Source organism: Mus caroli, unplaced genomic scaffold, assembly GCF_978045245.1.
Source record: "Mus caroli unplaced genomic scaffold, Mus_caroli_1 scaffold_2, whole genome shotgun sequence".
NCBI lineage: Eukaryota > Metazoa > Chordata > Mammalia > Rodentia > Muridae > Mus > Mus caroli.
Window position 1 is genome coordinate 143,977,790 of NW_028227257.1, and position 23,092 is coordinate 144,000,881.

Genomic DNA, 23,092 nt, shown 5'->3' on the forward strand with positions numbered 1-23,092 from the left:
ATTCTTTTTATGCTAGAGCAATCATAGAACAAATATCCCTGAGAGGCAATCACACTGCAGCTGTTACCCTAAGAAGGATTCTAGAACCAGATTTAGCAAAGATATGAAAAGGACTTCTACAATCAAGAGCCCTTGCCTCTGGAGTCAGGGCATCTCTGTATTTTGATATGAGAGCTGAGAAAGTAGCATTATACTGGGACCCAGAGGTTAGCAGGAAAGCAGGGTGTTGAGGTCAGAGAAGAGAGATACATTACCCCTTTGAGCAGCTTGTTAATCCTGTCTTCATTCTCTGTTCCTTTTCTAGCTAACCAGCCACAGTCAGGGAAAGAGAGTGAACCTGAATACTGGTAGAGAGGCTGACTTGGAGATAATTTGCAGATGTGAAGAATGTCAACTTCTGGAGAAAGCTAGAAGAAAAGACTTTGGGTATGAAGGTGAGCTAGAAGAATCATCCAGAGAAAGCTAGAAGCAAAGATTTTACATATGGAGGTGAGCTGGAAGAATTTGCCTATTCACTTGGCCACTTCAGAGACTCTTGCACTTCTTTATTTTCTCTTATAATTTTAAATATTTCTTTAATTAGAAACTCCCAAAATCCATCTGGAACCTGAATCTGACTTTTGGTTTTAGGACCATCTACTTTGACCTTGCAGTCATCGACAACACAGGTTTTGGAGAGAGCAAAATCCCCAGCATTACGAAAAGAACCATTGTATTCTCATCATCATACCCCAGAAATAAGGACTAAAGCCTTGCTGGAGTCTCATGATTTGAATTATTGAACTAGAATGTATTAAGTAACAAAGCTTCTTGTATATAACTGGATCCAAATCAATGGAAGGAGTTAACCAAACCAAATTTGTCTCTGAGTTCATACTCCTGGGACTGTCCCCTCGGCCTGAGGACCAAAAACCACTATTTATCCTCTTCCTCACAATTTACCTGGTTACTCTAGCAGGGAACTTGCTCATCATTCTGGTCATCCGTTCTGACTCTCATCTCCATACTCCCATGTATTTTTTCTTGAGTTTTCTGTCTTTAACTGACATTTGTTTCACTACAACTATTGTCCCCAAGATGCTAGTGAATTTTCTGTCAGAAAAAAAGACCATCTCCTATGCAGGGTGTCTGACACAAATGTATTTTCTCTATGCCTTGGGTAACAGTGATAGCTGTCTTCTGGCAGTAATGGCCTTTGACCGGTATGTAGCCATCTGCAACCCCTTCCACTATGTCACTATCATGAACCATAATCGATGTGCCCTACTGGTGACCTTCTCTTGCTCCTTTCCCCACTTCCATTCACTTTTGCACACACTTTTACTTAATCTTTTGACCTTTTGTGACTCAAATGTTATTCACCACTTTCTCTGTGACCTCAGTCCTCTGATAAAATTATCCTGCTCCTCCACATTTGTCAATGAGATTGTGATAGTGACAGAAGGAGCTCTTGTTTTAGTGACACCCTTCCTATGCATTGCTTTCTCCTACATCAGAATCCTTGTTACAGTTCTCAAGATCCCTTCTGCTGCTGGGAAACGCAAAGCCTTTTCCACTTGTGGTTCACACCTCACGGTGGTAACCCTCTTTTATGGAAGCATCTTCTATGTGTATTTACAGCCTGTGTCTACTTATACTGTCAAAGACCATATAGCAACAATTGTTTACACAGTTTTGTCATCTATGCTAAACCCTTTCATCTACAGCTTGAGAAACAAAGACCTGAAGCAGGGTCTGAGAAAGCTCATGAGCAGAAGAAGCATCTAAGTAGCATCTCTTGACAAACTCACAAGTCTGCCCCACTTAGGCCTGGCTTGTTTCTGCTGTTCTTAGTTAACAGTGTCAGAGGTTCGCATTTGTAATGAATGCATGAAAAGGCTGTGGGCAACATTTATATCCAATAAGGTAATCCATGATGGCTATCAGCTATTCATGTATGTCTGTAAGTAGGATGTCCTTATTCTCTATTTCTCCCCCTTTCACTACCTGTATTCACACCTTCCAAAAACTGTTTCAATTAATCATTTTATTTTCAAATATTTTCTGAGTCAAATTCTCACTGTTTATTAAACTAGTCCTCCAAAATTTCACATAATTCAAAATATCACTTAAAAATTACATAATTTGTAGCAGTTGAATACATTTGAAACTGAACATAAGGACCAGGAAAGAACAGGATTGGATGAAGAGAATAACTATTACATTTTGGCTACTTTTTTTTTTTTTGCATTGGGGAAATTTTGTATTATTTCTCACTAAAATGCTTCTTGCTTAAATTTGATTATTCTGTCTGTAATTTCTTTTTATTTTCTCAAAATTATATTATTTAGATATGTTACTAGGTATTTTCTTCATTTACATTTCCAGTGCTATCCCAAAAGTTCCCTATACCCTACCCCCCACTACCCCCCCGCCACTCCCACTTCTTGGCCCTGGGCATTCCCCTGTATTGAGGCATATAAAGTTTGCATGACCAATGGGCCTCTCTTCCCACTGATGGCCGACTAGGCCATCTTCTAATACATATGCAGCTAGAGACATGAGCTACAGGGGGTACTGGTTAGTTCATATTGTTGTTCCACCCATAGGGTTGCAGATCCCTTTAGCTCCTTGGGTACTTTCTCTAGCTCCTTCATTGGGAGCCCTGTGATCCATCCAATAGGTAACTGTGAGCATCCACTTCTGTATTTGCTAGGCCCCAGCATAGTCTCACAAGAGACAGCTATATCAGAGTCCTTTCAGCAAAATCTTGCTAGTGAATGCAATGGTGTCAGTGTTTGGAAGCTGATTATGGGATGGATCCCCAGATATGGCAGTCTCTAGATGGTCCAGCCTTTCTTCTCAGGTCCAAACTTTGTCTCTGTAACTCCTTCAATGGGGGTTTTGTTCCCAATTCTAAGAAGGGGCAAAGTGTCCACACTTTGGTCTTCGTTCTTGAGTTTCATGTGTTTCGCAAATTGTATCTTATATCTTCTTTATTATAAGTTTCTGGGCTAATATCCACTTATCAGTGAGTACATATCATTTGAGTTCTTTTGTGATTGGCTTACCTCACTCAGGATGATGCAATCCAGGCCCATCCATTTGCTTAGGAATTTCATAAATTCATTCTTTTTAATAGCTGAGTAGTACTCCATTGTGTAAATGTACCACATTGTCTGTATCCATTCCTCTGTTGAGGGGCATCTGGGTTCTTTCCAGCTTCTGGCTATTATAAATAAGGCTGCTATGAACATAGTGAAGAATGTGTCCTTCTTACCGGTTGGGACATCTTCTGGATATATGCCTATGAGAGGTATTGTAGGATACTCAGGTAGTACTATGTCCAATTTTCTGAGGAACTGCCAGACTGATTTCCAGAGTGGTTGTACAAGCTTGCCATCCTACCAACAATGTAGGAGTGTTCCTCTTTCTCCACATCCTCGCCAGCATATGCTGTCACCTGAATTTTTGATTTTAGCCATTCTGACTGGTATGAGGTGGCATCTCAGGGTTATTTTGATTTGCATTTCACTGATGATTAAGGGTGCTGAATATTTTTTCAGGTGCTTCTCAGCCATTCAGTCTTCCTAAGGTGAGAATTCTTTGTTTAGCTCTGAGCCCCATTTTTAATGGGGTTATTTGATTTTCTGGAGTCCACCTTCCTGAGTTCTTTACATATATTGGATAATAGTCCACTAACTGATTTAGGATAGGTAAAGATCCTTTCCCAATCTGTTGGTGACCTTTTTGTCTTATTGACGGTGTCTTTTGCCTTACAGAAGCTTTGCAATTTTATGAGGTCCCATTTGTTGATTCTCTATCTTACAGCACAAGCGATAGCTCTTTTATTCAGGAATTTTCCCACTTTGCCTATATCTCCTTGGCTTTTCCCCACTTTCATCTCTATAAGTTTCACTGTCTCTGGTTTTATGTGGAGTTCCTTAATCCACTTAGATTTGACATTTATACGAGAGATAGGAATGGATCAATTAGCATTCTTCTACATGTTAACTGCCAGTTGTGCCAGCACCATTTGTTGAAAATGCTGTCTTTTTTCCACTGGATGGTTTTAGCTCCCTTGTCATAGATCAAGTGACCGTAGGTGTGTCAGCTTATTTCTGGGTCTTCAATTCTATTCCATTGTTCTACTTGTCTGTCGTTATACCAGTACCATGCAGTTTTTATCACTATTGCTCTGCAGTATAGCTTTAGGTCAGGCATGGTGATTCCACGAGAGGTTCTTTTATCCTTGAGAAGAGTTTTTGCTTTCCTAGGTTTTTTTGTTATTCCAGATGAATTTGCAGATTGCTCTTTCTAATTCGTTGAAGAATTGAGTTGGAATTTTGATGGGGATTGCATTGAATCTGTAGATTGCTTTTGGAAAGATAGCCATTTTTACTATATTGATCCTGCCAATCCATGAGCACGGGAGATCTTTCCATCTTCTGAGATCTTCTTTAATTTCTTTCTTCAGAGACTTGAAGTTCTTATCATACAGATCTTTCACTTCCTTAGTTAGAGTCATGCCAAGGTATTTTATATTATTTGTGATTATTGAGGAGGGTGTTGTTTCCCTAATTTCTTTCTCAGCCTGTTTATCCTTTGTGTAGAGAAAGGTCATTGACTTGTTTGAGTTAATTTTATATCCAGCTACTTCACTGAAGCTGTTTATCAGGTTTAGGTGGAATTTTGGGGGTCACTTATATATACTATATCATCTGTAAAAAGTGATATTGTGACTTCTTCCTTTCCAATTTGTATCCCCCTGATCTCCTTTTGTTGTTGAATTGCTCTGGCTAGGACTTCAAATAAAATGTTGAATAGATAGAAAGAAAATGGGTAACCTTGTCTAGTTCCTTATTTTAGTGGAAATGCTTCCAGCATTCGCCATTTACTTTGATGTTGGCTACTTGTTTGTTGTAGATTGCTTTTATCATGTTTAGGTATGGGCCTTGAATTCCTGATCTTTCCAAGACTTTTATCACGAATAGGTGTTGGATTTTGTCAAATGCTTTTTCTGTATCTAATTAGATGATCATGTGGCTTTTCTCTTTGAGTTTGTTTATATAGAAGATTATGTTGATGGATTTCCATATATTAAACCATCCCTGCATCCCCCGAATGAAACCGACTTAGTCAGGATGGATGATTGTTTTGATGTGTTCTTGGATTCGGTTATTGAGAATTTTATTGATTATTTTTGCATCGATATTCATAAGGAAAATGGTCTGAAGTTCTCTATCTTTGTTGCATCTTTCTGTGATTTAGGTATCAGAGTAATTTGGCTTCATCAAATGAATTGGGTAGAGTACCTTCTGCTTCTATTTTGTGGAATAGTTTGTGAAGAACTGGAATTAAATCTTCTTTGAACGTCTGATAATACTCTGCACTAAATCCATCTGGTTGTGGGCTTTTTTGATTGGGAGACTGTTAATGACTATTTCCATTTCTTTATGGGATATAGGACTGTTTAGATCATTAACTGAATACTGATTTAACTTTGGTACCTGGTATCTGTCTAGAAATTTGTCCATTTCATCCAGGTTTTCCAGTTTTGTTGAGTATAGCCTTTTGTAGAAGGATCTGATGGTATTTTAGATTTCTTCAGGATCTGTTGTTATGTGTAAGTGGTTTTGTTTTTTTTGAGACAGGATTTCTCTGTGTAGTCCTGGCTGTGCTGGCACTCACTCTGTAGACTAGGCTGGCCTTGAACTCAGAAATCCGCATGCCTCTGCTTCCCAGGTGCTGGGATTAAAGGCGTGTGCCACCACACCCAGTTGTCTAAGTTTTCATTTCTGATGTTGTAAACTAGGATGCTGTCCCTTTGCCCTCTAGTGAGTCTGGCTAAGGGTTTATCTATCTTGTTGATTTTCTCAAAGAACCAACTCCTGGTTTGGTTGATTCGTTGAATAGTTCTTCTTGTTTCCACTTGGTTTACTTCACCTATGAGTTTGATTATTTCCTGCTGTCTACTCCCCTTGGGTGAATTTGCTTCCTTTTGTTGTAGAGCTTTTAGGTGTGTTATCAAGCTGCTAGTGTGTGTTCTCTCTAGTTTCTTTTTGGAGGCACTCAGAGCTATGAGTTTCCCTCTTAGAAATGCTTTCATTGTGTCCCATAAGTTTGGGTATGTTGTGGCTTCATTTTCATTAAACTCTAAAAAGTCTTTAATTTCTTTCTTTATTCCTTCCTTGACTAAGGTGTCATTGAGTAGAGTGTTGTTCAGTTTTTACGTGAATGTTGGCTTTCTATTTTATATGTTGTTATTGAAGATCAGCCTTAGTCCATGGTGATCTGATAGGATGCATGGGACAATTTCAATATTTTTGTATCTGTTGAGGTCTGTTTTGTGACCAATTATACGGTCAATTTTAGAGAAGGTACCATGAGGTGCTGAGAAGAAGGTATATCCTTTTGTTTTAGGATAAAATGTTCTGTAGATATCTGTTAAATCCATTTGTTTCATAACTTCTGTTAGTTTCAATGTGTCCCTGATTGGTTTCTGTTTCCACGATCTGTCCATTGATGAAAGTGGTGTGTTGAAGTCTCCCACTATTATTGTGTGAGGTGCAATGTGTGCTTTGAGCTCTACTAAAGTTTCTTTAATGAATGATGCTGCCCTTTCATTTGGAGCACAGATATTCAGAATTGAGAGTTCCTCTTGGAGGATTTTATCTTTGATGAGTATGAGGTGTCTCTCCTTGTCTTTTTGATAACTTTGGGTTGGAAGTCGATCTTATTCAATATTAGAATGGCTGCTCCAGCTTGTTTCTTTGGACCATTTGCTTGGAAAATTGTTTTCCAGCCTTTCATTCTGAGGTCGTGTCTTTTTTCCTGAGATGGGTTTTCTGTCAGCAGCAAAATGTTGGGTCCTGTTTGTGTAGCCAGTCTGTTAGTCTATGTCTTTTTATTGGGGAGTTGAGTCCATTGATATTAAGAGATATTAAGGAAAAGTAATTGTTGCTTCCTATTAATTTTTTTAAGAGTTGGCATTCTGTTCTTGTGGCTGTCTTCTTTTAGGTTTGTTGAAGGATTACTCTTTCTTGCTTTTTCTAGGGCATTGTTTCCCTCCTTGTATTTTTTTTTTTCTGTTATTATCCTTTGAAGGGCTGGATTCATGGAAAGATAATGTGTGAATTAGGTTTTGTAGTGGAATATTTTTGTTTCTCCATCTATGGTAATTGAAAGTTTGGCTGGGTACAGTAGCGTGGGCTAGCATTTGTGTTCTCTTGGGGTCTGTATTACATCTGTCCAGGATCTTCTGGCTTTCATAATCTCTGGTGAAAAGTCTAGTGTAATTCTGATAGGCCTGCCTTTATCTGTTACTTGACCTTTTTCTCTTACTGCTTTTAATATTCTATCTTTATTTAGTGTATTTGTTGTTCTGATTATTATGTGTCGGAAGGAATTTCTTTTCAGGTCCAGTCTGTTTGGAGTTCTGTAGGCTTCTTGTATGTTCATGGGCATCTCTTTCTTTAGGTCTGGGAAGTTTTCTTCTATAATTTTGTTGAAGATATTTGCTGGCCCTTTAAGTTCAAAATCTTCATTCTCATCTACTCCTATTATCTGTAGGTTTGGTCTTCTCATTGTGTCCTGGATTTCCTGGATGTTTTGAGTTTGGACCTTTTTGCATTTTGCATATTCTTTGATTGTTATGCTGATGTTCTCTATGGAATCTTCTGCACCTGAGATTCTCTTTTCCATCTCTTGTATTCAGTTGTTGATGCTGGCATCTATGTTTCCAGATTTCTTTCCTAGGGTTTCTATCTCCAGTGTTGCCTCAGTTTGGGTTTCCTTCATTGTGTCTACTTCCCTTTTTACGTCTACTATGGTTCTATTCATTTTCATCACTGGTTTTGGTGTGTTTTCCTGTTTTTCTTTAAGGACTTCTACCTGTTTGGTTGTGTTTTCCTGGTTTTCTTTAAGAACTTGTAGTTCTTTAGCAATGCTCTCCTATATTCCTTTAAGTGAGTTATTAAAGTCCTTCTTGATGTCCTCTACCATCATCATGAGATATGCTTTTAAATCCGGGTCTAGGTTTTTGAGTGTTTTGGGGTTCCCAGGACTGGGTGAAGTGGGAGTGCTGCATTCTGATGATGGTGAGTGGTCTTGGTTTCTGTTAGTTAGATTCTTACATTTGCCTTTCGCCATCTGGTAATCTCTGGAGTTAGTTGTTATAGTTGTCTCTGGTTAGAGCTTGTTCCTCCCATGATTCTGTTAGCCTCTATCAGCATACCTGGGAGACTAGCTCTCTTGAGCTTCAGTGGTCAGAGCACTCTCTGCAGGCAAGCTCTCCTCTTGCAGGGATAGGTGCACAGATATCTGGTGTTTGGACCTGCCTCATGGCAGAAGATGAAGACCTGAAACAGGGCCTGACCCAGAAACTGTTAGCTTCTGTAATCCACATTCTCATCTGCTCAGACTAATCTTGGAGGGATCCCGGAACCAAGATGGCTTCTCCAGGTACTCCAGCAAAGCCCTTCCGGGTGGGAGGACACCTGTCCTCTGGCATGGAAGGTGCCCAGATGTCTGGAGCCCGAAACTGAGTCTGCCTCAGAAGCTGTCCTCTAGGGACCTTGGGGGTGTCCTCTGACTCCTCACCCAGGTGACCTGGTGCTGAAGCCGACCAGAAGGGACTTGTGACTCTGGTCAGATTGGGTTTTCTGCTTCCCTAATGCTGGTTTCACGCGATTGGAATGGAACAGAAGTTGAATTCCACTCATCGGTGGTCCTAAGATCACGTGGAGAGTCCTGTAGGGACCTTGAGGGAGTAGGTGTCCACCGACTCCTCGATCAAGGTGAGCTGGTGCTGGTGCCGAGCAGAAGGGACTTGTGACCCTGATCAGGCAGGTTTTTTGGTTCCCTAATGCTGGTCCCGTGTGATTGGAATGGAACAGAAGTTGAGTTCCACTCACTGGTGGTCCTAAGCTTTTATCATTATCAGTTGGCTCTGATATTATTGTATTGGCATCTTGTAAATTGTGATATTATTGATACATAAATCTGATTGGTTAATTAAGTATTGGGAGTCATGATTCTGCTGGGGTACTGTGTTGGAGATCATACCGTAAGAAAGTAGGCCTTTCACAGCTTCCCACCCTAATAAGCCAAATGGCCTTGTGTTAAGGAGCTGGTCACCCCCTCCCCCCTATTCCCTTCCTGGCACCTGAGGCCATAAAAAGCTGAATTATAGTCTCCTCTTCCTTATCTCTTCCTGGCTCCCAGGACTTCTAAGAACATGAGTTATGTACTTAGCCCAGCCTGACACCCGGGACTGTTAAGGAGGGAGCTACATTCAGGAGATAAGACTCAGAGTGCCTCTCACCTGAAGTCTGAATTTGGCGTTCATGTCCCCAGATGCCCACTTCTTTGTTCTTTGTTAATTCCCCCTCAACCCCTCCCTATTTCCCTTTGCTGTGTGCTTATAACCTGGCGTTTCAGCCTAATAAACTGAAACCTTAACAACTCTGCTTGGTCTCTTTCTCGCTCATTTCTCTTTCAGGTTTGTGGTCCCCCTCGCACCCACCAATAACTGGGTCCTGTTGAACAGGATGGTACTGGGTGATGTGAGATGCAACTGCGAAGTAGGTGGTTCTGTTTATTAACTGGAGTGTGGGACCACCAGTTACAGGGGATTATAGCAGAACGGGACCTAGTGACTCGCAGAACAAATGAGCCAGGTGCTGCAGGGCTGGCTGCCTGGAGCATGGAAGCCTGGTCTGACACTGTAGAGAACTGGGGGGTTCCTTTTTTAATATTTCCCGCAAGAGATGTATACTCTAGATACTAGTCCTTTGTCAAATATGTGGTCACAAATATTTTGGGGTTTGTGGAAGGTGTCAGTTCTTTCCTTCCACCTTGTAGATTGTGGATATCCAACTAAAATGTTAAGCGTGGTGACAAGAGTTACCCAATGTGTTACCTCAAGAAATAACTTTTGGGTATTTTAAGTATACCTGTATCATCCTACTGCATAAGACAAGAAGGATGAGTCATTATACTCTATGTTAATTTGTAATGGTCTGTTCTATCTTTGTCCCAAATATGGATTTGTTTACATTGCCTAGGCCTTGGGAGGCAGGTCCCAACTCTGTTTTACTTTACGCCTGAGTTGGAAGACTAGTTATTGCTCTTGACTGTGCCCTTTTACGTGAGTGGCAACGTTTAATTAAGGGTCAGTAATACACTAGAGAAACAATTTTTAGATGTATCAGCAAAAGAAAATTGAGTGATCTAGAAAATGAAACTCTGATAAATTGAACTTCATCAAAAAAAAAAGTTTTAAATGTTTTCTGTAGAGGATTCTGCTAAAAGGACAAAAAGGGAACTAAACAGTGTGGGAAAATATTGTCAGATCACATATATAACAAATGGTTTGCATGTAAAGGTCACACAGATTGCTTAGCAATGAATATTGAAATGATTCAGTGAGAACACAAGCAAAAGGCATGAAGAGATATTTCACCTAAGGTGTGGATGCAGATGAGACCCCCAAAAGATAAATACTATTAGCCATCTGGGAAATACAAATGAAAACAGTGAAGTTTGACTGCATACCCACAAGAATGTCCACAATTTTTTTTAAAAAGTGACAATAACAAGTGCTTATGAGGATTCAGAGACACAGGCTACTCCTGGTTTCCTTGAAGGAATGACAAAGTAACAAACCACACTGAAAACCTCAAAAGCCAAGCATGCAATTACTCTACAGTTCACAAATTACATTTATCGGGCCGGGCGTGGTGGCGCACGCCTTTAATCCCAGCACTTGGGAGGCAGAGGCAGGCGGATTTCTGAGCTCGAGGCCAGCCTGGTCTACAGAGTGAGTTCCAGGACAGCCACGACTACACAGAGAAACCCTGTCTCGAAAAACCAAAAAAAAAAAGAAAAAAAATTACATTTATCACAACAGAATTTAAATTATATTTTCATATAAATATACATTTTTTGCCTAAATTTTTCTGGGATAAAACCTAGGGCCTTGTGTTTGCTAGACAAGTGTTCTACCACAGAGTTAAGGTCCTAACTCAAAATATGCATATTTTCATTCAATATATATATATATATATATATATATATATATATATATATATATATATATATATATATATATATGAGACTAGGATATATAGATACTCTCTGACAGCTTAGAGAGAAGTTTGAGAAACCAAGAGTCCAGTATATTTACATTTAAATGTCCTGGACAAGTATATTAGCTTCTTCTTTTGCTGATAGTATTAGTTCAATATTTGAATAGTATTTCAATAAAAGTGGATCCTCAAATGTTTGAAAGCATTATTCTCTATACAGTTCACTTTTTTTGTTTGTTTGTTTTTTTGTTTTTCGAGGCAGGGTTTCTCTGTATAGTCCTGCCTGTCCTGGAACTCACTTTGTAGACCAGGCTGGCCTCGAACTCAGAAAGCCTCCTGCCTCTGCCTCCTGAGTGCTGGGATTAAAGGCGTGCGCCACCATACCTGGCCTACAGTTCACTTTAAATGAAAGGTTTTCAGAACCATCACTTTCTTTGGTAAGAAATTAAGATATCACCCATACATACATGAAAGGCAAAATAAATGAAAAAAAAATACAATCCTTAATTCATAACACAGATGTCTTGTGTATTTTAACGGGGAGGGGAGGGGATAGGGGGTTTTCAGAGGGGAAACAGGACAGGGAACAACATTTGAAATGTAAATAAAGTAAATATCTAATTAAAAAAACAAATAGGGGTCTCTGAAACGAATGAGGAAGTAAACATCTAGGAAGTCCACTGTGGGGGAAGTGAACTGTGTCCTCAGACAGAAACTGGTAAGGCTGAGTGAACCCCAACTCTGTGAAACTCAAAATTTAATATGGTAGGCATGGGGCCGGTTCCCTGCCAAACTATGTGTTGTGGAACACATAACCTTGACATTCCACTGAGGGAACCATGGCAACCAGTCACATAGCATATGGAGTTTTCCATACTAAGGAGGTATGTAAATAGGCCCTGAGTGTTCAGCAACCTAAAGAGCAGGAGAAGGCCTTTTCTCTTCCAGCACCCCATGCTCTCAGCACTCACTTGGAACCAAACCAGATTCTACCTGTCCCGAACTCTGCCTTCTTCCCCTTCTTGCTTGGTGTGTGGGCACCTTGCCTGAAACTGTGGACTGAGGATCCTGGTTCCTGACTCCCAGCAGTACTTGGGAACACAGGAGACTGGGAACCACATCTTCCCAAACTCTTCTGTTTTCCACTCTAGGAAACACAGACTGAGGACCCCCATTATGAACTGTGTTCTGACTACCCTGAGCAGCATTTGCGCATTCCTGACACCTTAGCATTTGAGGCAGACACACATCCCAGCAGATCACTTTTTAGAGTTCACTAGAGGACATGCTCAGATATTCATTTTTCTTCATTGATAATTTTGCACACATATAGACTGAAATATAATAATATACACTCAATTATCAATTATATCTCTCCACTAATAACATTTAAAAAATTATGTCTATAAATATTTGGCTTGCATGTATGTTTCTGCACCACATGCATGCCTGGAAACCAAGAGACTAGGAGAAAATATTCAATAGCATGGAACTGGAGTTACAGAGGGTTGTAAGCACCAGGTAGGTGCTGATAATTGAACCTGGGTCTTCTGAAAAGAGCAGAAAATACTCATAACCACCAAGCTCTTAATATGTTCAAAGCTTTAAATGTATATATATATATATATATATATATATATATATATATATATATATATATATATATGTGTGTGTGTGTGTGTGTGTGTGTGTGTGTGTGAGTGTCAGCAAAAGAAAATTGCGTGATCTAGAAAATGAAACTCTGATAAATTGGACTTTATCAAAAAAAGTTTTAAGTGTTTTCTGTAGAAGATTCTACTAAAAGGACAAAAAGGGAACTACACAGTATGGGAAAATATTGTGTGTGTGTGTGTGTGTGTATAATATATATATATAATACTGTATATATTGTGTGTATATATATATATACTACATATATACACAATATTGTATATATTGTATATATATATAAAATATATATGTGCAATATTGTATACACACATATAAATATACATACATACATACATACACACACACACACACACACACACACACATATATATATATATATATATATATATATATATATATATATATATATATATGCACATACACAAATTAAACTGTTGGGTGAACTGCTGATGCAAATAACATAGCCAAATCTCTAGAGAATGACAGTAAGTGGAAAAAGTCATCTCTCTAAAGTGTTCACACTATATGATTTCATTTATAGCACATTCTTGAAATTAGAAGTTTACATAAGTGTGTGTGGGGTGTTTCAGTGACAAGGGTTGAAGAAGAGGGTTGAGGGTGAAAGCAGGAAAGAAATGGATGTGGATATTAAGTGGGCAATGTAAGAGAACTGAAAGGCTGCATAATCTGTGTCTTGATTGTGTAAATGTTAGATAAATAGTTGTGATAATTATTTTGAAAGGTTATCTTTCGAGTGAAACACCCTAATCACTAAATGATATCTCTCTATATTTTTCTTACAATTGCACTTATATGCAAATATATGTAAATTTTTATTAATTAAGCTTTCTGCCACCAGCATTTCAGTTTTCTCTCCCTGACCTTATCATTACTTGAATCTTTCCACTCTCAGTATCCTCCATGTCTAGTTTCATTTTATCTGATTTTTGTTTACTGTTTCCTAAAGGCATCAACCAGCAGGGATCCATTTATAGTTTTCCAGCTTTCACATATAGTACAGGCTATACATACAGAATAAAAATTCAAAGCTAGAATCTTCTCGTGAGAAAAAACATACATAGTGTATATCTTTCTGAGCCTGGGTGACCTCACTCAGCTAATTTTTTCTGGTTCTTCCCATTTACTTGTAGATTTTAATTTTAATATTTATAGCTAAGTAATATTACATTGTGTATATGTAGCAAATTTCCTTATCCATTCATTAGTTGATGGCTATTTTGGTTGATTGCACTTCCAAATTATTAATTGAGCTTCAATGAACTTGGATCTCTATAGTATTTATATAAAATCTCTTTTTTATATGCCCAAGAATGACACAGCCAAATCAAAGGAAATTTCTACTTTTAGTTTTTTTGAGAAACATCCAGAGTGATTTCCTCAGTGGCTTCACTAGTCTACATTCCAACCAGCAGTGTATGAATCCCTCCTTTTTTCACATGTATGCCAGCATTTACGGTCATATGTATTCCTCATTTTGGTCTCTCTGATTGGGATGATATGGATGCATAAAATGACAAGTGGAAACTTATGGTTTTCCAAGCCAAGAAAAATTCTATTAGAGGGCACTATAGAACAGAGGTGACAGGAAAAAAAGAAGGATGCTATACTTGTTATTGAAGGTTTAATTGGGAATAGGGAGCTTGAGAAGAGAAGAGAGTAGGAGGATTACAGAAAGCAAGAATGTGCAAAGAAGCCTTATAAAAACTCCACTGGTTTATAAACCAATTAAAAGTATACACACACACACACACACACACACATCTTAAGGAAAATGTGAATAAAAGTAACCCACATGAATGGACAATTAAAACATTAGTTATTAAATGAAAATCTCAGGTATAAAATATCTTCCTATGAATTACTGATCAAGGAGCTTGGAGGCACACCAAAGCAGCACAGGCTATTGTAATTACTCTCAGTAAAGCACTTTAACTGGATGGTAAGCTTCTGTTGTTAAAGACAATTCTCAGTTTATTTGTAAAGATATAAATTCACCAGCCTCAACTGATCAGGAAACTCTGTTTTTGCTTGCTAGTTCACATTATGCCCAAAGGTGATATGCAAGCTGTAAGAGGAGAAAAAGCACCAATGGTCTTTTATAGCTTTGAATCCTCTATACAACAGTGACATGCTGGTAAGAGTTACCCACTGATACAATAGTGGCGTGGTGATTATGGGGGAAACCAACAACTTTCTGATCGGGTATAAGGCCTGCTCCACAGAAAGAGTTTCATGAGTGGTAGTGCAATCCTGGCCAAAAGCCTAAAGGTGGGGAGATCACAGGCCTTGGGTAGGGATTGGAGTTACTGTTTTGCTAAATGATCATAAGTTAAACTTCCTTATCAATATTTATGTTTATGCTTATAGATTTGTGCTGCTTTCAACTTTAGTCATAGAAGTTTCTTGTAATCAGTAGTTTTGTAATAGTTAAATGCATCTAATCAATGCAGATGTATAAGTGGTTAAAGTAGTGAATATAAATAACTCTGAGTGCTCATATATATTTGGGTCAACTTAATCAACCTCCCACTATAAGAAGCTCAGGGAACTTCATGGACAAGGACACAGAAAAAAAAGTGGAGAGTCAGTGAATGAAAGAAAAGCAATAAAATATTGATCTCTTGACATGACAGAGCTGTTACATGCATCAAGTTGCAGCATCCATGCTTAGTTGCACATGATCAAGCCAGTTAATATTCCAGTGCAGATGAAGGAGACCACAAGCCCCTTGGTCCCTAAAGGAGATACGTTTGGTAGCTAGCAGAAGTTGAAGAAAGAAATATTGCTCTTTATGAACACTGGTAAGCTGCTCATTCATTCCACAGTGGATATCCAAACAGTAAGTGAAACTGGCAATATTAATTGGACTATTGGATTTTCTAGTAACAAAAAGTGAAAAGGACATGAACTTGGGAGTGATATGGGAACAGGTACTAGGAGAGATTGGTGAGAGGTAATGATGGGTGGATGTGCCAACATACATTGTATGAATTCATGGAATTTTCAAATCATAGAGTATCACATTTTTCATTAATATTGTACTCATATTTTCTCAATAAAATATCACTAATGGTTATAAAATGTACATTAAGTTTTTAATAGCTGAACAGTATTCCATTGTGTAGATACATCACATTTGGTTGAAGGATATCTAGGTTGTTTCTGTTTCTGGTTATTATGAATAAAGCTGCTATGAACATAGTTGAGCAAATGTCTTTGTGGAATGTTGGAGCATCTTTTGGGGATATGTCCAGGAGTTGTGCTATCTAGGTCTTAAGGTAGGAATAGTCCCAGTTTTCTGAGAAACCACCAAATTTTCACAGTGGTTTTATAAGTTTGCTCTCCCAACAGCAATGAAGAAGTGTTCCCCTTGCTTCACATCCTCTCCTGCACATGCTATCTCTTGAGTTTTTGATCTTAGCTATTGTGATGGGTGTAAGACGGAACCTCAAAGTTGTTATGATTTGCATTACCCCGATGATTAATGACTTTGAACATTTCTTTACATGCTTGGATATTAGATATTCCTCTGTTGAAAACTCTCTGTTTAGCTCTGTACCCCACTTTAAAATTTGGTTATTTGGGTTGTTGGTGTCTGACTTCTTGAGTTCTTTGTGAATTTTGGATACTAGCCTCTGTCAGATTCATGAAGATCCTTTCCTAATCCATAAACTGCTGTTTTGTCCTATTGATAGTATCCTTTGCCTTACTAAAGCTTTGTAGTTTCATGAGGCCTTATTAATTGTTGATCTTAGAGCCTGAGCCATTAGTGTTCTGTTCAGGAAATTGTCTCCTGAACCAATGTGTTCAAGATTATTTCCCAAGAGATTTAGTGTATCTGGTTTTATGTTGAGGCCATTGACCCAAAACAAAGACATTATGAATTTTGCAGGCCAATGGATGGAATGTGAGAATATCATTGTGAATGAGATATCCTAGTGCCAAAAGGATATGCATAGTATGTTTTCACCTATAAACAGATATTAGCCATAAAATAAATGTACCATGCTACACTCCACAGACCCAAAGGAGCTAAACAAGAAGGAAAGCCCAAATAAGGAAGCTTGGATTTCACTTACAAAGGGGAATAAAATAGTAATAAGAGGCAGATGGAGGGAACAGGAAAGGGATGGGAAGGCAAATGGGGTGGGGGTTCAGGATGAGGTCTGGGGAAGGACAGGAGAGATGGCTAAATGGCCATGAAAATGAGTAGAAATCTGTAATTGATGGGGATGAAGAGGTGGGGGGCATCTCCAGGATGAGACAGACCTGGAATAGGGGAGGCCCCCAAGAATCAATGTGGGTAACCTTAGCTGTGACTCACAACATTGGGGATATGGCACCTGAAAAGGCCACCTCCTCTCACCAGGTAGGAACTCCAGTGGAGCAATAGAGACAGCAACTTGCTCACAAAATGTTAAACTCAAATTTTAGCCCAAAATTTATCCTGTCTACAAGAAATGCAGGCATGAGGAATAGAGCAGAGTCTGGGGAATGGATAACTAATAACTGGCCCAACTTGAGAACTATCCCTAGGGTAAGTACCAGTCCCTGACACTATTAATGATACTCTGTTATGCTTGCAGACAGGAGCATATCCTTTAAGAGGCTCCACCAAGCATCTGACTCAGGCAGATACAAATGTCCACAGCCAAACAATGGATGGAGCTTGAGGACTCTTATAGAAGAATAGGAGGAAGAATTGTGGGTCCAAAGGGGATAAAAACTCCACAGGAAGTCCAACAGAGTCAACTAACTGGGACCCTTGGGGCTCTCAGAGTCACAACTACCAACCAAAGAATATAAGATTCCCTGTTCATATGTAGCACATCTTCAGCTTGGTTTTCATGTGGGTCTCAAACAACTAGAGTGAGAGCTATTCCAAAAGCTGTAGCCTGTATGTGGGATATGTTCTTCTAACTAGGCTGCCTTGTCTGGCCTCACTGAGAGAGGAAATGCCTAACCTGACAGAGACTTGACCCCCAGGGAGTCTCCCACCTGCTCAGAGAAGAAGGGAGAGGTGGAATGAGGGAAAAATTGTGTGTGTGTGTGTGGGGGGGGTAACTGGGATGGGGCAGTGAGTAGGATGTTTGGTGAATAAGTAAAAAGAAAAATTAAAAATATGTGCACTAAGGGGAAAACTTAAATGGAGAGAGAAAGGAACAAAGGAAGAAAAAGGAAAATAAAGGTCAAGCATGCCATGTGGGCAGAAAGACATGAAAAGGATAAAATCAATGATTGGTACACACCACGAATACAAAAGTCTTTAAAATTACACTAGAGAGACATGCTTATACAATACAGATTTGCTGAACTGAATCCAGACAATTGGACTAGTTTTCTGAATGAGGATAAATAAAATATTGGAATGAAATACTTTACAAATACTCTTGAGAGAAGTGTAATAACTAAATAACGAGTGATCATAAATACAGTGGAAAGTGTGAAATCTAAACCCAAGTCCAGATTTTGATGTTACTCTAGCCAGTAAGGTAGTTTTTAAATCTTGAAAATTGAGCCTTTGGTTTCTTAAGTAAAAACTCCAACTCCATCCAGATGAGTTAGAAAGAAGCACCTTTTGATTTTAAGCATACATTGAAAAATGTAAGTTCACTACACCAAGCTTTTACCTAAGAAGACTGGAGAAAAGGGAAAATCAAATCTAGTGGAAGAGAGTAGCAGTAGTTAGAGCAGACATCTATTAGACTGGAAAAAGACATCATAAGAGGTTCAATGACACCAAGAGCTAATGCATGGCAAAGGTCAGCAAAGCCACATTGTTTGAAGGGAATGTTTTGTTATGCAAGATAGGCTGCTTTTAAACTCAGGATTCTGCAGCTTCTATGGGATGGAATTTTAGTTATGTACCACTACAACTCAATCCAAAAATCAATAAAACAGTGTTTAGTAGAAGAGATAAACATAGAGAAGACAGATGAAAAAGAGAAGCAGGAAGAGAAAGACCTAAGGGAAGATAGACAGAAACTGAAATAAGAAGTGATTAAGAGGCCTGCAGTACAGAACAGCGAATAATGAAACATGACAAAGTAATATTAAAGAAAACCCTATGCCTACAAGTTTGCTAGCTTAAATGAACTAGACAAATTTCTTGCAGTCACAATCTGCTTAAACCCACACAAGAAGGAATTAACAAAATCAATAGATACATACCTATTATTAAAATTAACAATTAATCACTTTCCCAAACAGGAGGCACCAGACCACAACAATTTCACTGATATATACCAGTTCTCTATAATCTCTTCTAATAAATAGAAGCAGAGGGAGTGTGAAGTTACCATCACAACAATACAATTTACTTGAAAAAGATGGTATAAGGTAGGAAAACTGCTAACCAATATCTCTCATTAAATTTTGTGCAAAATCCTCCATAAAATAGTGAAAAAATTAAATACAAGACTGAAACAGAATTATACATCATGACAAAGTGGTATTCTATCTCAGCTATTAAAGCTACTTAAAATTAGAAGAACAATTATTGGAAATTATCACATCAGCAAGGTAAAGAAGAAAAAGTCACACAATATATATGAAAAGTATTAGATACAATTCAACTCTCATTTATATGTCATCAATAAAAACTCAACAAATTGGAAACAGAGAGTAACTCCCTACATTGAATAAACAATATCTCTGTCAACCTTAAGAAAACATCATGTTTAATGGCCAGCAACTAGCTGCATTTCCATTAATACTAGAAACAGGCATAAAGGGTGTTTTGTTTTGTTTTGTTTTGTTTTGTTTTGTTTTGTTTTGTTTTGTTTTGTTTTGTTTTGTTTTTACCACTATTGTTCAACACTATTCTGGAAACTTTAGCTAATGGAATATGAGAGAAGGAATGTAAAACATGTCCAGATTGGGAAGGAAAACACAAACTGTCTTTGTTTGCAGGTAACATGATAGTGCAGAAAACTTAAGAAACTGCTGAAGAAACCCTCATGGAACCAGTAAGAAATCACAACAAGATTTATAAAAGGCAAGATACAGAAGTTAAGTTTTTCTTTTACTATTTTTTTTAACTAGGCAAAGAATTTTATTAACCCTTTCCAAACTTTATTCCCAGGCTTCTTCAGCTTAACATTCTGTAAAGAATGAATTAGGTACAAACAAAAAATGAAAACAGCTGCAGTATCCAGGGGGATTGGGCTTAAAAATACTAGAGATCTAGATTTTATCAGATCTATAAACAAAAGAACTTAAGAGGCAGTCATGATGTAAAACAGCAGCTCTTGAAAGTTCTGCAAGTGTAACCTTTTCAGAAGTTGCCTCCATTCAGTGTGCCACATTCTTAGAAGCCTCATCAAAATTCTCCCCATATCTGGAACTTTATCTTCATCTTCATCTCCAGAAACAAGTGGTGCTTTCCATCCACAGATTGTTTGGGCAGAGTATCAGCCAGACTCTTTAAACTAGTCAGATTGTCTTACATCAAGCTGGTTTAGGATGCTGGGAAGCATTTCTGTCAGCTGCTTTGTCTCAGTGTGGCCTGTAATGGTAAAGGTGTTTGCTGCCAGAGATGCCTGAACTTTAGGGTCATTAAAATGGGTCACTGTTCTCTGGTTTGTAAACATATTCACCTCTTCAATACCAGAGACATTGTTTACCCCTAACTTCTTTAAGGAGAACTGCAATTTTTTATGGTCTGCTGTGGTTGTTCTGTGAAATACAAGAGGTTACTTTTCTTTCTACAAGAGCTTACTTCCCCACCAATGTGCACTTGTGCCTGTAGTTTGACAGGTTTTTTCCTGGTTCGTGATCATTTTTTTCATCTTGTCAGAGTGGAAATGGGGCCATGCAGGGGACTAGGATTAATGCTCAGGGGTTCTCGGGCAGACCAGCTGAGATAAGGCACATATATGCAGGGACACAAGATGGCAGCTAGAGGCTCTTTTACTATTTTTTGACATTGTCTTTCCATGTATCTCAGGCTAGCTTTGAACTCAAGATGTAGCTCATGCTGATTCTCCTTCCTCAGATTCCTGAGTGCTAGGAAAACAAGCAAGTACTACGTTACCCAAATCATTAATTTCTTTCTTATATACCAGTTATTTTCATAAATACCAAATGTTTTTCAAAATTAAAAACATTTGAATTTACACTATCCCGAACCCAAAATGATACATGTGTACATGTAACAAAATATATAAAAGTCCTTTATGAAAGTTTCACAATTGATAAATAAAATGCAAACATTGTTAACCTTTGTGACTTTTTATGATCTTAACTTCCACCAAACTGATTTTGGTATAATTATGGTCCTCAAAACTTCTAACACACTTGATTTTCTTCTAATATTAAGAAACATGTAATATAAAATTCCATAGATGAATCATGTTTTTCTAAATACATGATTGGCACATTGTAGGCACTTAAAAATGTTGTTTTGTTTGAGAATATCCATTACAATTAGAAAAGATAAAGAAATGAACAAAAGGACATGCCATAACATATACCTTACTTTGAAATTTGTCTCTTATGGTCATAGCTCAATAGTATGCGTGTTCTTTTGAGATCTTCCTTTTTATTGTAAGCACAGTGTGACAAAATAGAAGTCATAGGCCCTGGACTCAAATCACCTTAAGTTTTGGCAAAACTTACTTACTTCCTAGGATATAGCTTCACACTTCTCTTTCAAAAGATTTGATGTTTTGAACAATGAGTGACAGTGTGGATAGCCAGCAAATGGTGGTATCCTTGTCCCTTCATCTCATTGCATTGCTGCCTCAATGGCTCCGGGATGGACAACATGAAACTCAGGTAATCCTGGTTGATATGATAAGGACCAGGGATGATATTCTGTTGTCAACAATGGAAGTCAGCCTTAGGTCAAGAAGGATGGAGGTATAAGATCTCATTTCACATCACAACCTGGAGGAGGTAAATGCCCATTTTGTTTTGTTTTAACTTAGAATCACTGGAGAATCACAGTTTGATAACATCACTAGGATTAAGCATTAGAATTACAATAAGAAAACTGTTTTTCCACCACCAAAAAGTTTACCCATAGCTTCTTTCATGTCTCTGTTCCTCAAGCTGTAGATGAATGGGTTCAGCATGGGAATTACAATCATGTAGAGAACAGCAGCTCTACTTTCCCTCTCTGTAGAGTGAGTTGATGGGGGAAGTAAATACACACCCATCAGAGATCCGTAGAAGAGAAGAACAACTGTAAGATGGGAGCCACAGGTAGAAAAGGCTTTCCATCGCCCTCCAGGAGAAGGGATGCCCAACACAGCCCAGGAAATGCAGACATAGGAGAAGACAATCAACATAAGAGGAACAGCTAGAAACACCAAGCCCATGGTAATGATCATCAGCTCGTTAATGTGGGTGTCAGAACAGGCAAGTTTCAGCAGAGCACTGGGATCACAGTAGAAATGGGGAATGGCTGTGTGGGCACAGAAAGCCACACGGGTCAGCAGCAGTGTGTGCATAAGGGCAGGACAGTTGGTCAGCACCCAGCATGTACACAGCATTAATGCACAAAGTTGGGGACTCAAAGCTGTGCTGTAATGGAGTGGCTGGCAGATGGCTACATAGCGGTCATATGCCATAACAGCCAGAAGGCAGTTGTCGAGGCCGCCAAACATCAGGAGAAAATACAACTGAGTAAGGCACCCAGAATAGGAGATGGTTTGACTCTGGGTATAAATGTTGGCAAGCATTTTGGGTACTGATGCAGAAGTGAAACAGGCATCAGTTAAGGAGAGATTTGCTAAGAAGAAGTACATAGGAGTATGTAGGTGTGCGTCAGAACTGATGACAAGGATGATGAGTAGGTTCCCCACCATAGTGACCAGGTACATGCCCAGGAAGATGCCAAATAGAAGAGGCTGCTCCCCTGGCTGTTCAGAGAGTCCCAGAAGAAGGAAGTCTGAAGCAACAGAGTGGTTCACTCTACTTGTTTTTCCCATGCTGTGTAGCTCTTGTTGTCTGTGCAAATAAAAATTCTGTATGTGCCTAAATTTAACCATTAGATCAGCTCATATATATGAATTTGTATTGCCAGAACTATGTGGAATTGAAAGGAAAAATTTTGTGATCCTTGCCCAGGAACATGCCTGAGTATCACTGGAAATAAAATACTCATGAAGATATTTTATAGAACAGTTAAAATAATAAGCAAATGCAAATGTTCCTTTTGTGATGCAACAGGGTCTACACAAAAGAGATCAATTTGATTAGAGAAGTTAGCACAGGTTATTTGAAGGATGTGGGAATTAAGCATTGTTGGGAATATTTGAAAAGTACTTTAGGTTGGTGCTTTAGAAAGGATGTGTAAATCATCATTTCTCTTACATCTTCTCCCA

General features: G+C 38.6%; 2 protein-coding genes and 1 pseudogene across 2 annotated transcripts; 1 reads left to right on the forward strand and 2 right to left on the reverse strand.

The window, feature by feature from the left end:
- Positions 1-834: 834 nt before the first annotated feature.
- Positions 835-1,767, forward strand: LOC110290434 (olfactory receptor 1L8-like). Its single transcript, XM_021156976.1, has one exon. It carries the CDS (start codon positions 835-837, stop codon positions 1,765-1,767), a length of 933 nt encoding a protein of 310 aa, XP_021012635.1.
- Positions 1,768-20,054: 18,287 nt separating this feature from the next.
- On the reverse strand, positions 20,055-20,551 carry LOC110289521 (transcription factor BTF3 pseudogene; annotated as a pseudogene).
- A 1,191-nt stretch (positions 20,552-21,742) lies between these two features.
- Positions 21,743-22,696, reverse strand: LOC110289519 (olfactory receptor 1N2). Its single transcript, XM_021155760.2, has one exon. It carries the CDS (start codon positions 22,694-22,696, stop codon positions 21,743-21,745), a length of 954 nt encoding a protein of 317 aa, XP_021011419.2.
- Positions 22,697-23,092: the final 396 nt, after the last annotated feature.

Excerpts from the sequence above, each read along its gene's own strand:
- LOC110290434 (XM_021156976.1), top strand. The coding sequence starts at position 835 with ATGGAAGGAGTTAACCAAACCAAATTTGTCTCTGAGTTCATACTCCTG.
- LOC110289519 (XM_021155760.2), bottom strand. The coding sequence starts at position 22,696 with ATGGGAAAAACAAGTAGAGTGAACCACTCTGTTGCTTCAGACTTCCTT.